The sequence below is a fragment of the Elephas maximus genome, chromosome 3, assembly GCF_024166365.1.
Source record: "Elephas maximus indicus isolate mEleMax1 chromosome 3, mEleMax1 primary haplotype, whole genome shotgun sequence".
Classification (NCBI taxonomy): Eukaryota; Metazoa; Chordata; class Mammalia; order Proboscidea; family Elephantidae; genus Elephas; species Elephas maximus.
The window spans coordinates 210,284,875-210,299,698 of record NC_064821.1 but is presented as its reverse complement, the minus strand read 5'-3'; the positions used below and the strand labels follow the sequence as shown (position 1 = coordinate 210,299,698).

The 14,824-nt window shown below is 40.3% G+C and overlaps 1 protein-coding gene across 6 annotated transcripts in view; it reads left to right on the top strand.

Moving 5' to 3' along the window:
- TAF5L (TATA-box binding protein associated factor 5 like) overlaps positions 1 to 14,824 on the top strand; it is a 32,484-nt gene that overhangs the window by 3,153 nt on the left and 14,507 nt on the right. For all 6 annotated transcript variants that reach the window (XM_049881193.1, XM_049881197.1, XM_049881199.1 and 3 more), the window contains 2 exons: positions 5,741 to 5,885; positions 13,051 to 13,155. In XM_049881193.1, the coding sequence (XP_049737150.1) occupies positions 5,741 to 5,885; positions 13,051 to 13,155 (250 nt within the window). The remainder of the gene's footprint in view (positions 1 to 5,740; positions 5,886 to 13,050; positions 13,156 to 14,824) is intronic.

Genomic DNA, 14,824 nt, shown 5'->3' with positions numbered 1-14,824 from the left:
GACTCCAGAAGGAGAATGGTTGCTTATCCAACACAGACATTTCAATCCATCTTGGCTAGAGGACTTACAGAAGGCATGAAGAAACCCTTAGATCATTCCAGGTATCCTTCTCTCTTAAAAATTTACCTTCAGGTGTATACAAGCCTGACTACAAGGCAGGGATTCTCCCCAAAAGTAACCCTCTGAAAAGAGGGTGTCACTGCATATTCAGGTCTCTCATATGGCCAGGCACTCTCTCAGCTACTTCATTTTGAAGGCGGTGCTGTTTGAGAAAGACGTATTGGGCTCAAACAACCCCAGTCAATGCTAGAAGGAAAAAACAGGAAAGATTTAGTAATTATTCCTCACCATGTATCACAGAGCACAAGATTAGATGTCATTGTAGACAGAGCTTTTATAGATCACCAAAAAAATAATAATAATAAATTAATACAGTAAGTGATGAATGAAAAGTAACTCTGCCCACCTGAATGGGAGTATTTGTGGCATGGGTTGAGATTTCCAGTGATAGCGTCACGTATGGATTCAAGCTCTATTCCAGTTGATTTGGTAGATGTGAAGGTGACATGCTCTGGAAAGTAGGACTCGATGATTCAGAGCGGCTCCAGTGACTACAGAGACACTAAAAGATCAGGCAGAGGCATGTGGACTTGACATAAAGCCGACTTAATGGAACAAAACTTGGATTCTGTGGCCTTTGGCCTTTGTTCGTGACCCAGCATCACCTGTGCTCAAAATCCCAGTGCAGGGGCAGGACCGATACGACTAGCTGGCAGAGGACAAGAGGGTAGGCTTGGGTCAGGGGACTGGTGAAGGTTTGGAGGAGCTGGGATGGGAAGCTGTAGAGAAAGTAGTTGACAGGAAAAGGCTTCTGGAACATCCCTGAGGTCCCAGCCGGTGGTGGAGAAAATAAATGTCTAATGGCATCTGTCTGCCTGGCCGTGTGACTCCTCCGCCCCCCCCCCCAATCCCGTTTTCTGCAGTGAATCCTGAGCCCAAGCTATGTGCCTTATACATATGCCATTTAGTTCTCAGGAAGACATGGGGAAAAGCACAACTTGGAGTCTATGTCTGAGCAAAGATTCAATGTAAAAGGCCATATCATTTTAAAATTCTACAATGTATGACTGAAGCTGAGTCACAGTAGTATGGCTCATTTATATTTTAGCTGTAATTTATATTTTTTCAAAGCTAATTCATTATACTTTACTGTGATGATTACTGCAAAAACTAAATTTCTAGGTCCTACTTGGAGTAACCTTTTAATATTGCAACTATATAGACTATTGCAAAAGAACTAATAATTGAGTACCTAGTAGGCACTTTGTATGACATCTCATTTAACAAAAAATACAAAATAATTTTTTAAATCTGTTTTTAAGCATAAATTGACAATTGGAAAAAAATACATTTACTAAAAAAAAAGAAAAAAAAAGCTGGCCAGCTATTAGAAGATTGGGTCGAGGAGCTGATTTGAGGATAGTGGCGGAGAGTCTCCCTGGTATGTCCTGAGCTCCCTCATAGTCAAAGCTGCAGCCTTTTTCAGGAGACCCTATTCATGCAGCACTCTATTGGCATTTGGTGGAATTGTATAGTACACAGCTTGTGATGTGATGCAGTGGGGGGTGCCTCCCCAAATACCCCTCTAACCAACCATATATGTTTGAATATAAGTGGGTGAGGTTAGGATGCAATCTAATTAAATCTTTACAGAGATTTAATTGGAGCCCTTGTGGCACAGTGGTTAAGAGCTCAGGTTAAGACCAAAAGGTTGGCAGTTTGAATCCACCAGCTGCTCTTTGGAAACCCTATGGGGCAGCTTTACTCTGTCCTATAGGGTCGCTATGAGTCGAAAATGACTTGACAGCAACAGGTTTGGAGTTTTTTGTTTTTGTTTTGTAGTTCAGTGTTACTACCATCACCCCCCTCATCTGAAGAGTGTACCTGGGTTCTTTGTATCTTTGCATACCCATATTTCTGTGGTTAAATATTGAGACTATGGCTGTGACTTTTCCCGCACAGTTGCTACTTGGAGACAGGAAGATAGTCCTGTTCTGATTTTATATAGCAACTTTGTTGACGTATTACCTGAACAGTAGGCAACTATCGATTTATGAGAAAGAGTTGTGCATTGTGTCAGAATCTTCATTTTAATATCCAGGAGTGATAACCATGTAATTATAAAGAGAAGGGTCTATGATCATCTGTTTTTACTTTTCAGATTTAAGTTATCTTATGTAAATTGAAGAGTATACAAAATCCTAAAATTTTTAACAAAGATTGTATAATTATATCCAAGTATGATTTAAATTTAAAAGATTTCCCAAGTATGGAAAAAGCTAAGCTGATAAATTTAAATTGCAGTCTTAGTCTCATGGCTAAGCATTAGTCAAAAGACTGAGGTCTATTTTAAGGAGAGTGTGTATGTGGGTGTGTGTTTCAGTGTTTCCATTTATGGCTGTTAGTACTATAGAAATCAGTCATGATGGGGAAAACTGATTTCTCTGAAGAACTTTCATTAATTATTAATTTCACTTGAAATGTGTGTGCACTGGAATAAAATCAAGTTAAGTTGATTGGATCATGGCTCTGGTATGTCAGCTCAGTGTGGTTACAAAAGGGAGTTAATGCCAGAAGTCCTGCCCTTAAGATCTTGGCCCTACAGTTGGATCACTAGCTAACCTCCGGAAAGGTCTGTTGTCATGAAATGGTGGTTTTGATCTAGAGAAACTGTCATTTGGGCAAATTTATTAAAATCAGCATTTTACAAATTAATTTCTAGCAATCCCAAATATGGCCAGTTTTCACTGTTGCTCATTCTTACTCCTTTCAGTTTACTCCTCCATGTCTTCCATATCTTCCCCCCTCCTCTCAGACGTTACATACCCGTACATCGTCCCACCTTGAGGACACTGTCACTCCAGGGCATCTTCTCCCTGTCAGTCACTGGTGTGTCTTTGCATGCGGAGCGTTCTCCTGTCAAAGACAGAATCTCTTACTCATGTCTGATTTTGAATGCTAATGGATCCACGCCAATACATGCATGCATTCCCATGTCAGGCAAGAAAGAGACTTGCGGTAGGAAATCTGGAAAAGGTTTAGTCTCAGCTATAATGTGAGGAATCGTGAGCTGGTTTGGGAGAATTTTGGGACTAGGAGCTCTTGAAGTTAGATTAAAAGCAGCTTTAGCAAGCTGGGGGAGGGGGATCGTTCGATTGACTAGTCTCAACTTCGGGCCAGTCTGGGAAAAAAACGTACTGTCGCAGCCTCTGTGCACATTTCAGTTTTTTTCTCTGAGTATAATGCTGAATCAGAATCTCCAGGGCTGAAATTATGTATACAGAGACACACTCGAATATGTGTAGCCAGGTTAGAGAACCACACACTCAGACTGACAATGTAATGCTTACTAGTAGCTACAAAATAACTATTATCTGTTCTCATTGACAGACAGATGAATGCAGGGATTCCCTAAGCTCAAAGTATCAGAATCCTGTAATAGCAATAAAAAAATATTAATTAAAAAATTAAGCCGTCTCTACAGTGAAAGAATAATACACCATAACAAGTGAGGCAAATTCCATAGTGGAAGGATGGTTCAGTATTAGCAAATTTATTAATATGTCACATTATATCACTGAATCTCAACTCCTTTATCAGACCCAGTACCCCTCGTTTTTAACAAATGTTTTCTACTCCCTGCTAATTCACAGATGGAATCCATAATAATCTTTCTATACCACCCACTGCTGTCAAGTCGATTCCAACTTACAGCAACCCTATAGGACAGGGTAGAACTGCCCCATAGGGCGTCCAAGGCTGTAAATCTTTACGGAAGCATACTGCCACATCCTTCTCCCACAGAACAGCTGGTGGGTTCGAACCACCAACCTTTTGGTTAGCTGCTGAGCGCTTTAACCACTGCACCACCAGGGCTCCTATCTTTCTATACACATAGTTTAAAATAACGTGTATGTGTAATACCCTAACACTTTGTATTTTTATATATAAATATATACCTTCGTATGTGTGCACGCGTGTCCTTCACTATTTGCCTGTTGTACGACTTTTAGAGAATTGAAAGATAATGTCTTCCAAGTACATTTTAAAGAAAGTCTCACAGATCAGTTCAGAAGGAAAGGATTCGTTAGTTACAGTACCTGAGATCGGTCATGCTTTTGGTTATTCACCACATGCCGCACACTACAGAAACTGCGGAGGGATAAAAACTTATATAAATCAACTTTTAACAGTATTGAAAGAAAAAAGTCAATTATCAGGTTTCTGGAAAGGGGCAACTTTTAAATCTTTAGGGGAAAAAATGGAGGAAATAAAAAAACAGAAGGCCAGTGCATGTAATTGAGCACTTAAGCACAGCCAAATAAATGACCAAAAATAGATACTCCATAGGCAAAGATTAGAGTTTAATAGTGGTTACCAGGGCAGGAGGGACAGGTGGGGGGGCATTGTTTAGGAAGCGGAGAGTTTTTGTTTATGGAGATGGAAAGTTTGGCGGTGGGTTTGGTGATGATTGCACAATGTGATTGATGTAATTGGTTCTCTTGAATACACACATGAAAAATGCTCAACTGGCAAATGTGTTCTCTGTATTTCTACAACAATTTTAAAAAAGAAAAAGATAGACATACCACACAAAACAACTGGCAACCCTTGATTTAGACAGAATATTATTTTGACGGGGACAGTCACGTACATGGGTAACACTGCATGCGTTCCAAACCACACACCATATTTTCATCTTGAAGGGAAAATATTTTTTACATGACAGAACCTAGAAAATGAATCCAGCTATCATTGCTTCGTCTGGACTGCAGTATACTTCTGGCAAAGTAGTGTTTTCAGCTCATGCCAACACTAGGGATTCCTGTCATTCTTGATAATAGCTTTAGTATTCAGGGAAAATAGTCCTTCTTGTGAACCCTCAGATTCACTTGAGTTATTCGAAAGTAACTTACCAGTGCTTAACTCACTTCCTACCACTTTCCTTTTCTTTCCTGTAAGAATTTGTGAGACATATTCCAACACATAGACATATCCGCTTACTGTTTTGATCTTTTTCTATACCTGCAGTTGTAAATAAAAAGTGAAAGAAGTAATACGATTAAAATGAAAACACATCGCTCAAATCCTTCACTTAGCCCTGGTAGCGTTTTCCTGACTATTAAAAAAAAAAAAAACTATAATATTCCCGTTTCCCACTATAGATTTCTCACTTTCCCAACATCTAATTATCCAGTTTCCAAATTTTTCAGATCTTTGTTGTTGTACTGCCTCCTGCCTGCTTATTGGCTATTTCACTGGTAATGAACACCTCTGTCGCTGGGTAAGCAGGGGAAATAAAATGTCCTGAGATTCAGACTGGTCCTGTTCCTTGTGAGCGTCTGTAAAGTCTCATGGTGCTGATAGAAATCATGATAGCAAATGGAGTTTGGAAATTATCTGTGATATTTCATTGTCTATGCTATTCCTATTTTCCATATTGAAGTTGGCTGTATTGTCATTGGAATATTTGATAAAATGTAAGAGAGTACCAGGTTAGTAGTAGGGAACTTAGTTTTTGTTTATCTTAACTAAACCACTTAACTAGCCATGTGACTAGTCTTTCTCTGCTACTCATGTTACCCATCTGTGATGTTATGGGTTGGATTAAATGGTCTTCCAGACCTCATATTTCTGAATGCTATGATTCTCTCTCTAGCATTTGTCTCTCTCTTTGGAGGTCATGAAACGAGTGCGCACAGAGCAGATTCAGACGGCAGTGTCCTGCTACCTCAAACGCCGACAGTACGCGGATTCAGAAGGTCTCCTAAAACAAGGATTGCGACTGTCACAGACTGCTGAAGAGATGGCAGCTAACCTCACAGGTAACGGGGGGCTCTCCTCCTGTGGTGTGAGAAGAACTCAAGTAATACCTCTGCCGGACTTCGTCTTTTTTCTGGAGCTAGAACTGGAAAAGCAAACTGTCCAAATATCTGAGTGAACAGCACCAAATGCATGCTGCTGGCCTCAGAAGTGAGCTGTCCTTCAAAAAAAAAAAAAAAAAAAAGCCATGCTCAAATGCCACTTCTAAAAACTTGCTTTTATTCTCTGGCTAAAAGTAATATTTCCTTCCTCAGAACTTATAAATTATTTTATCTGGACCTGATGCTATGTGTAGCTTTTTCCTTTGACAAGCTATTATCCCATATGACCCTTAGGGACAGGCCTCTCCACAGATCCCTCTCATCTGTCATGGAGCCTCACACATGGAAATCAGTTGTTAGGTAAATGAGTATTTGGGGACCAGTGATTGGAAATATTGATATCTTATGTTCCTGAGATTTTTAACATTTGTTTGTCTCTGAAATTGGGTTTGATTTTAGGAAAACTTGTCTCGAGTCCATCTGGAATAACGAATAATTGTTACTCAGCTACTTTGTGAGTTCAGGTTTTTATTTGATGTGATTTTCTTTTATTGAATTCATGTGCTGCAAGTTTTGAAAAAACATTTAGTGCAGTGCTTTAGGGCGATTGTGAACGACTTGAATGGCTGTGCTTGGAGTTAGTTAGTGCTTTCCCTAGCTCAGTCCTGGTTCCCCTCCTCAGCTGCACAGATTGCATCCTTCTCTCTTTGTTCCTGGACTTCCTTCTTCTCTTAAAAGGACCTGTCACCACCTGCTCCATCCCTTAATGGTTTAGCCACCATACTGGTAGCAGCAGTTGTGTCAGCTGCCTCTTTTCTTACTACCTTTAGAATCAAGGACCCAGCCCTTTTGGACTTAAGGGTTTGTCTTAGTTTCCTAGTGCTGCTGTAACAGAAATAACACAAGTAGATGGTTTTAAAGAACAAATATTTGTTTTCCCACAGTTTAGGAGACTAAAAAAAAAACTAAGAAGTCCAAATTCAGGGCAGCAACTCCAGGGGAAAGGAGCTCTCTCTGTCAGCTCTGGGGGAAGACCCTGTCTCAGCTTCTATAACCCCCACCATTCCTTTGTTCCTTGGCGATCTTGACATGACATCTGTTTTTCCCCCATTTGCGCTTGCTTCTCTCTGTGTGTCATCTGCTCTTTATATATCTCAAAAGTCCTCAGGTTTAAGACACACCCTACACTGATAGGTTCTTATTACTATAACAAAGAAAACAGTATTCCCAAATGGGATTACTCCACAGATACAGTGGTTAGGATTCCAACACATATTTTGGGGGAATGTAATTCAGTTCATAACATGATTAGTATAGTTGCTGAGGAGAAGAGTGTTGGGACAGTACAAACCTGAGAATGTCCTCAAAAGGGTGGCTTCTTACTCCCTCAGAGATGATAGAAGCAGCCTACCTGGGCATCTGCCTTACCATTCTTTAGTGTCGGATTCACCCTTTCTTCCTTTACTTCAAACTGCATTGGGTTACCTTTGATAAAAACACAGCTGTTGTTGTTGTTAGGTGCGTCCAGTTGGTTCCGACTCATAGCGACCCTGTGCACAACAGAATGAAACACTGCCCGGTCCTGAGCCATCCTCACAATAGTTATGCTTGAGCTCATTGTTGCAGCCACTGTGTCAATCCACCTCATTGAGGGTCTTCCTCTTTTCCGCTGACCCTGTACTCTGCCAAGCATGATGTCCTTCTCCAGGGACTGATCCCTCCTGACAACATGTCCAACATATGTAAGACACAGTCTCGCCATCCTTGCCTCTAAGGAGCATTCTGGTTGTAGTTCTTCTAAGACAGATTTGTTTGTTCTTTTGGCAGTCCATGGTATATTCAATATTCTTTGCCAACACCACAATTGAAAGGTGTCGGTTCTTCTTCGGTCTTACTTATTCATTGTCCAGCTTTCACATGCATATGATGCGATTGAAAATACCATGGCTTGGGTCAGGCGTACCCTAGTCTTCATGATGACATTTTTGCTCTTCAACACTTTGAAGAGGTCCTTTGCAGCAGATTTGCCCAATGCAATGCGTCTTTTGATTTCTTGACTGCTGCTTCCATGGCTGTTGATTGTGGATCCAGGTAAAATGAAATCCTTGACAACTTCAATCTTTTCTCCGTTTATCATGATGTTGCTTATGGTCCAGTTGTGAGGATTTTTGTTTTCTTTATGTTGACGTGTAATCCATACTGAAGGCTGTGGTCTTTGATCTTCATTAGTAAGTGCTTCAAGTCCTCTTCACTTTCAGCAAGCAAGGTTGTGTCATCTGCATAACGCATGTTGTTAATGAGTCTTCCTCCAATCCTGATGCCCTGTTCTTCTTCATACAGTCCAGCTTCTCGGATTATTTGTTCAGCATACAGATTGAATAGGTATGGTGAAAGAATACAGCCCTGACGCACACCTTCCCTGACTTTAAACCAATCAGTATCCCCTTGTTCTGTTGGAACAACTGGCTCATGAGCACACTTAAGTGTTCTGGAATTCCCATCCTTTGCAATGTTATCCATAATTTGTTGTGATTCACACAGTCGAATGCCTTTGCATAGTCAGTAAAACACAGGTAAACATCCTTCTGGTATTCTCTGCTTTCAGCCAGGATCCATCTGACATCAGTGATGATATCCCTGGTTCCACGTCCTCTTCTGCAACCGGCCTTTTTTTTTTTTGATGTTCAAAAAACAGGGCTAGCAGCAGATTAGTAGGTGCCTTATTGTTTCTAACAGCATATCCAACTTAAAAGGCCTCTGTCCCACCCTAGCCTTCTAAATGTGCTCACACAGCCTTTAATGCATATTGAGGTCTCCTGCTGCCCTACAATTAGATCTGGAGACAGTAAGTCCATGCTGTTGTTGATATGAAGTAGGAGTGAACAGTATTGAACAGTCTTCTGAAACTGTGCTTTTCTTAGCTTGTTAGGTGATGCATTGTTTTTTTCTGGAAAGTCACCAGGAAAGTGAGGACAGGGCTTGAAACTGGTTCGATCTGGTTCAAACCCTGCTGAGAATTTGCATTTCTACCCCAGATATACTGAATCAATCTACATTTTAACACGATCCCCAGGTGATTCTTATGTATAACAAATGTTGAGAACCACTGCTGTACTAGTGGTTCTCATAATTGGTCCCTAACCAGCAGTATTAGCATCGCCAGGGAACTTGTTAGAAATGGAAATTCTCAGCAGGGAGTTGAACCAGAACAAATAGGTTCAAAGCCGTGAGCGAGGAGCATTAAGTGTGATTATCATAAGATTTCGCCCTGGACCTCTCAGTTAATTGAGTGATCTGAATAATCATGCATTGATTAAGGCAGTTTATGGAACAGCTGTTGTAGCCCAGGTGCTGAGAAATCCTAGCGATAGTGAAGATTTGATCCTAGCTCCTTAGTGACGAAGGAACTTAGAGTTTTAGTTGTCTCTGGCAAGGCAAATAAAGCAGTGATTATAGAAGAGTAGCATGTAGTAAGTTCTGTGAAGGAGGCATGCCTCAGGTTCTGCAGGAGCAAGAAGGTGGTCATGACGTAAATTAGACTGTCAGACAGGGAAGGTTTCCTGTGGTTCCTGGCACATGGGAGGGGTCCAGTAAATAGAAGGAAGGAGCTGAGACTCAAAGAAGCCATTAGGAGCTTACCAGGGGGATGAGTTAAAGAAAGGTATCCAAACTATCCAGTGTGAATTTGAGAAAGGTCACTGTGGTGGCAGTGTTGATTGGTGAGGGCCCAGATTAGAATCAGGGAAGCTAGTTAGAAGTAATAGCGGTAATCCAGATGAGCAGTAAGGAAAGCTTGAGTTAAGGACGTGGTAATAGGAATGGAAACGAGAGGATAGGTTTTAGGCAACTATAGGACTTAGTAAGGAGCCTTGGTGGCGCAGTGGGTAAAGTGATGAACTGCTAACTGAAAGGTCAGTGGTTCAAACCTACCAGCTGCTCCCCAGGAGAAAGATGATGTAGCTGCAGAGACGGATTACCCAATAAGTGAGGTACACGCAGGCTTAATTGTGTTTACTTACTGATCTGTAGTGAACAATTTCACGTGGGTTTCACCACAGGCCTCTATAAGCCAGGTGAAGTTGTTCATTACAGATTAGTAAGTAAACAAAGTTAAGCCCATGCATACCTTGTTTACTGTAAGCCGGTGTGTACCGTGCTTTCCGGTTAATCCGCCCCTGTGTGGCAGTCTGCTTCCATAAAGATTACAGCCTTGGAAACCCTATGGGACAGTTTTACCCTGTCCTGTAGGGTCACTATGTGTCGGAATTGACCCAGTGGCACTGGATTATGGTTTTTGTAGGTTTTAGTGGCTGCTTAAATAGGCCAACATGAAGGAAAAGGAAGAGTTCCATTCTTCTGTATGCAGACTTTGAGCAAATCCGCCCGCTTCCAGTATCTCTCCTCTGCCCTCTACCACGTATGGACCTAAGTTCTGCTAGGGTAAATCAACTCTCGGCTACATCCCTTTTTGTAGCCACTCTGTGCTGTGCCTTCTTCAGTCCTGGTGCATTAATTACCATTCCTCCATCCATATTCTGTCTTCTAAAAATGTGGTCATGTTTTATCCAGATTGCTGTTAAAGATGGCTTCTCTCAGTCCCTAGCCACATTCCCCCAGCCCCACCCCCACCCCAAAAGGGTAAGGGAGTTTTTTTTTTTGAAAGCATGAACTTACATAATGGAGATCAAGTATACGTTTACATACTGAATATTGAGATTCCAGCCTCCTTGTTCTGCCTCAGCTACCGGGAACCCTGGTAGCCAGGCATGTTTCCTTCAGAAAGGGGATTAAAAGATTCTTCTCTGGAGAGTCTGCCCAGCCCAGGAAAAGAGATCCACAAATACTTACATTGGGAAATTGCCTATCCAGGTCATCCTAGTTGATAAACTGCACTCACATGCACAGAGTTCTCCATCAACTTTTGAGTGCCTCACTTTTAAATATGAGCAGATAGCTAGGAATTATCAGACACTAGAAGAAGTGTCCCTAATATAAATGATACAGGAAAAAAAACAGGCCCACAAACAGACCTGAGCAAGTAAATATACAGACAGAAACTAATGTTCGTTAGTGGTTACCAGGGAGGGGAAGGGGGAAGGGGGATTCACTCTCTAGATAGTAGACACTTGTTATTTTTGGTGGTGGGAAACGTAACACTGAATGAGGGTCAAGTGTACACAGCTTGACAAAGGTAAATGATGTCAGTAAAATGTACATAAGAAAAAAGGACCTGTTGATAATTGCTATGACATATTTTTGAAACAACAGAAAAAACAACCAAAAATATCAATATTCATGCATATATGTAGGCATATATGTGTACAGGTGTGTATATATAGGTGTATGCTTATGTATATGTGACTGCGTGTACATATATTCATATATACAATAAAGCACATAGGGAGCACAGTTATGGATACTTCTTAGATATAACCAAACATCTCGCAGAATTGGATTTCTGGGTTTGAAGGGTTAGGACCATAGTCTTGTGGAACACATCAGTCAATTGGCATAATATAAGTCATAAAGTTAGTTCTATATCCTAGTTTGGTGAGTAGCGTCCAGGGCCTTAAAAACTTATGAGCAGTCATGTAAAATACAACTATTGTTCTCTCCTCATCCGGAGTGAAAGAGAAAGAGGGAAACCAAAGACTGAAAAAAGAAACTAGTCTACCGGACAGATAGTCTACATGAACCATGGCCTCAGCTACCATGAGACCAGAAGAACGAGATGGTGCCCAGCTACCGCTACTAACCGTTCTAATCAGGGCAACAGTAGATGGAACCTGATAAAACAGGAGAAAAATGTGGAACAGAACGTCAAACTCCTAAAAAAAAAAAAAAAAACTAGACCTACTGAACCGGTTGAAACTAACGGACTCCCCAGGACTATTGCCCTGAGATGCCCTTCAGACCTTAAACTGATACTAGCCCCTGAGGTCATCTTATAGCTAAATAACCATTTGGCTCAAAAAATAATGAATATTACCAGTAAGTAAAAACAGATGAGAATGTAAGGGGGTAGGGGAACTAGATTAATGAAAATGGACCAAAACAGAAATAATGAGAATGTTCAGGCATTGTAAAGAATGTAACCAATGTCACTGAACAACTTGTGTAGAAATTGTTGATTGGGAACCTAAACTTCGGTGTAAACCTTCACTGAAAACAATAAATTATTTTTTAAAAAAAGGCAACTCAGGGGAAACAAACAGCAGGGAGAAGAAAAATTCAAAACTACTATCATTAATATCCTTAAAACAAGAGTAGAATATTATTTAAAAAAAAAAAAAAAGAAGAGTATCCAGAGAACAGCAGTTAAAATTTTGCAAATTAAATACATGAGAATAAAAACAAAAAATCAGTAGAGGAGGTGAAAGTTCAGGAAGCCTCCCAGAAAGAGCAAAAAGCCAGAGAAATGGAAGCTAGGAGAGGAAATTAAAGGGTCAGTCCAGGAGATCCACCCTTGAAATAATAAGAGTCCCAGAAGGAGAAAATAGGAAATCAACAAAGTGATTCAAGAAAAGTGTCAGAACAGAAAACTATGAATTTCCAGATTCAAGAGCCCACTGAGTGCCTAGCCCTCAGTATGGATGAAGATGGACCCAAACCCAGGCACATTTTGTGAGATTTCAGAGCACTGAGGGTCAGAGGTTTCCAGATAGGTCTCTCGTGAATGGTTATGCCTACTTGGTCTCATTGTGTTTACTTACCTTTGTGGTTTATACCTTTTTGGTCTTCTACAGTCACCCAATTGGGTAGCCAAAAAAAAAAAAAAACACAAACCCCAGTGCCGTTGAGTCGATTCCGACTCATAGCAACCCTATAGGACAGAGTAGAACTGCCCCATAGGGTTTCCAAGGAGCAGCTGGTGTATTCGAACTGCCAACCCTTTGGTTAGCAGCCACAGCACTTAACCACTACACCACCAGGGTTTCCAATTGGGTATCAGGAGAGAGAGAATATAAAGGAGTGTCATAATTAACCAGAAGCCCCAGCATGCTTTGAAAATGTTAGTTGCTGTTGAGGCATACTCACCACCCTCCTCCACCCCATCCCATCCTGCCACATTTTGGGTGAATAACTGTTTCTCCTCCTCCCCACTTTTGTGTATCTTTCCCCACAGTCCAATCAGAATCTGGTTGTGCCAACATAGTGTCTGCAGCCCCTTGCCAGGCAGAGCCCCAGCAATACGAAGTACAGTTTGGACGACTACGGAATTTTCTCACTGGTAAGTATCCGGCCCTAGGAACCTTTTCCTACTAAGATTAGCGCAAATTTCCCTCAGAACCTACAATGTGCCAAGCATGGTCCTAGGTCCTCGGGACTCAAAGGCAGTTTACACAGTCCTTGCATTGAGAACTTAGGGTCTGTTGGAACTCCTGACAGAGTTAAATCACAAGGTTACAATTTACAAGGGCAAGGGCTCAGGGTGTTTTATTCACCATTTTATACATTATACATGGCCTTCAACACAGAGACCGGCACACAGATGCTCAGTAGACTTGTACTGAGTAAGTGAAAGCTGAATCAGCCAGAGAAACGTCTTTAAAGGCAGCACTTTTGAAATACACCTTGATAGCTTGATAGCTCTACTGATAATATAAACAAAAAAAAAACCCGTTGCCATCAAGTCGATTTCAACTCATACCGACCCTATACTTGACCACTACACCACCAGGGTTTCCACTAATAACGTAGTACATCTTAAAATACTTTTTTCTCCTTATCTCAGAATTGCAAGATGATAGTCCTTATGAATGAGCAAGATGAAACTTCTAAGATAAAAATACTACAAATTGTGGTTTAGGCCAGTGTGTGGGGGGTGGAATGACCACTAACACGAAATCAGCATATGTGAGTCCTCGACAGTTCTAACTCACTGTATGACTTTTAGAACAAGCCACTTAAAAAAAGATGAGTCACTTAACCTCCCTGGTCCTTAGTTCCCTCACATGTGAAGTGAAGAAGGCTAAATAAAGCAAATGATCTCTCCCGGTCTTAAAATGACTGGTTATAATTTTAATGTTGGAAAAATTATTGCACTGAGAAACCATGTTAATTCTAATTATTAATGAAATTTTTTTGTTGAGTCCTTTCTGTATATAAAACACCTTAAGGTATAGGAAACAGAAAACTTTCTCTGCCTCAAAAGATTGAGAATAATTACCAGGTATTGGTTAGTGGTAAACTATAGTTAAAATACTTTGAATTTGTTTTATTTCTCTTTCTTTATTTGGAAAAATCCTTGTATTAATAATGTTTAATGGTAAAGATACATGCAAGATGATCCACATATAAGCCAAAATAATATACTGAGCCTAAGTCACATACAGTTAAGAGTTGTCCTAATTTTACGTACTTATGACTAATGCCCATGTTGGTTTTATTTTAAAGGAAAGAATGTACGTTTTCTATAGTCTAAAGTTGGGGAAAATGGCTAAAAACGTTATAGAAAATAAATATTACAAAATAAAACTCAAGAGGAGGTTATCAATTTCACGGTCCTTGAATGATGGAATTCATAAGAATTGTCTGTTAAATAGTTATAAAAATGAAAAATTATGAAGATTAAAGATTTAGCCAAAAAGAGTCTATTACGTTTAAACTGGAAAGTAACTCCATTAAGATTTTCATACCGTATGGGTGTTAAGTGTCTCAGAACAGTGATCAGCTGCTTTCTATTTTCCAACTTGGATAGAGGAAGAAAACATGAATTTATAATAAGCAGGATTTCATCCAGAGTTAAGCGAAGACTTGGAGAGAGTGAGAGTTATCTTTAATCACTAGAATTGGTTTTAATTTTCTAAGTCAGTTTTTAGAAAGTTATTTTTCTCAGTGAAAATATGATTACGTTTATCCCTCTGTGACAGATTTATCTGACCATTCTAGTTGTGGGG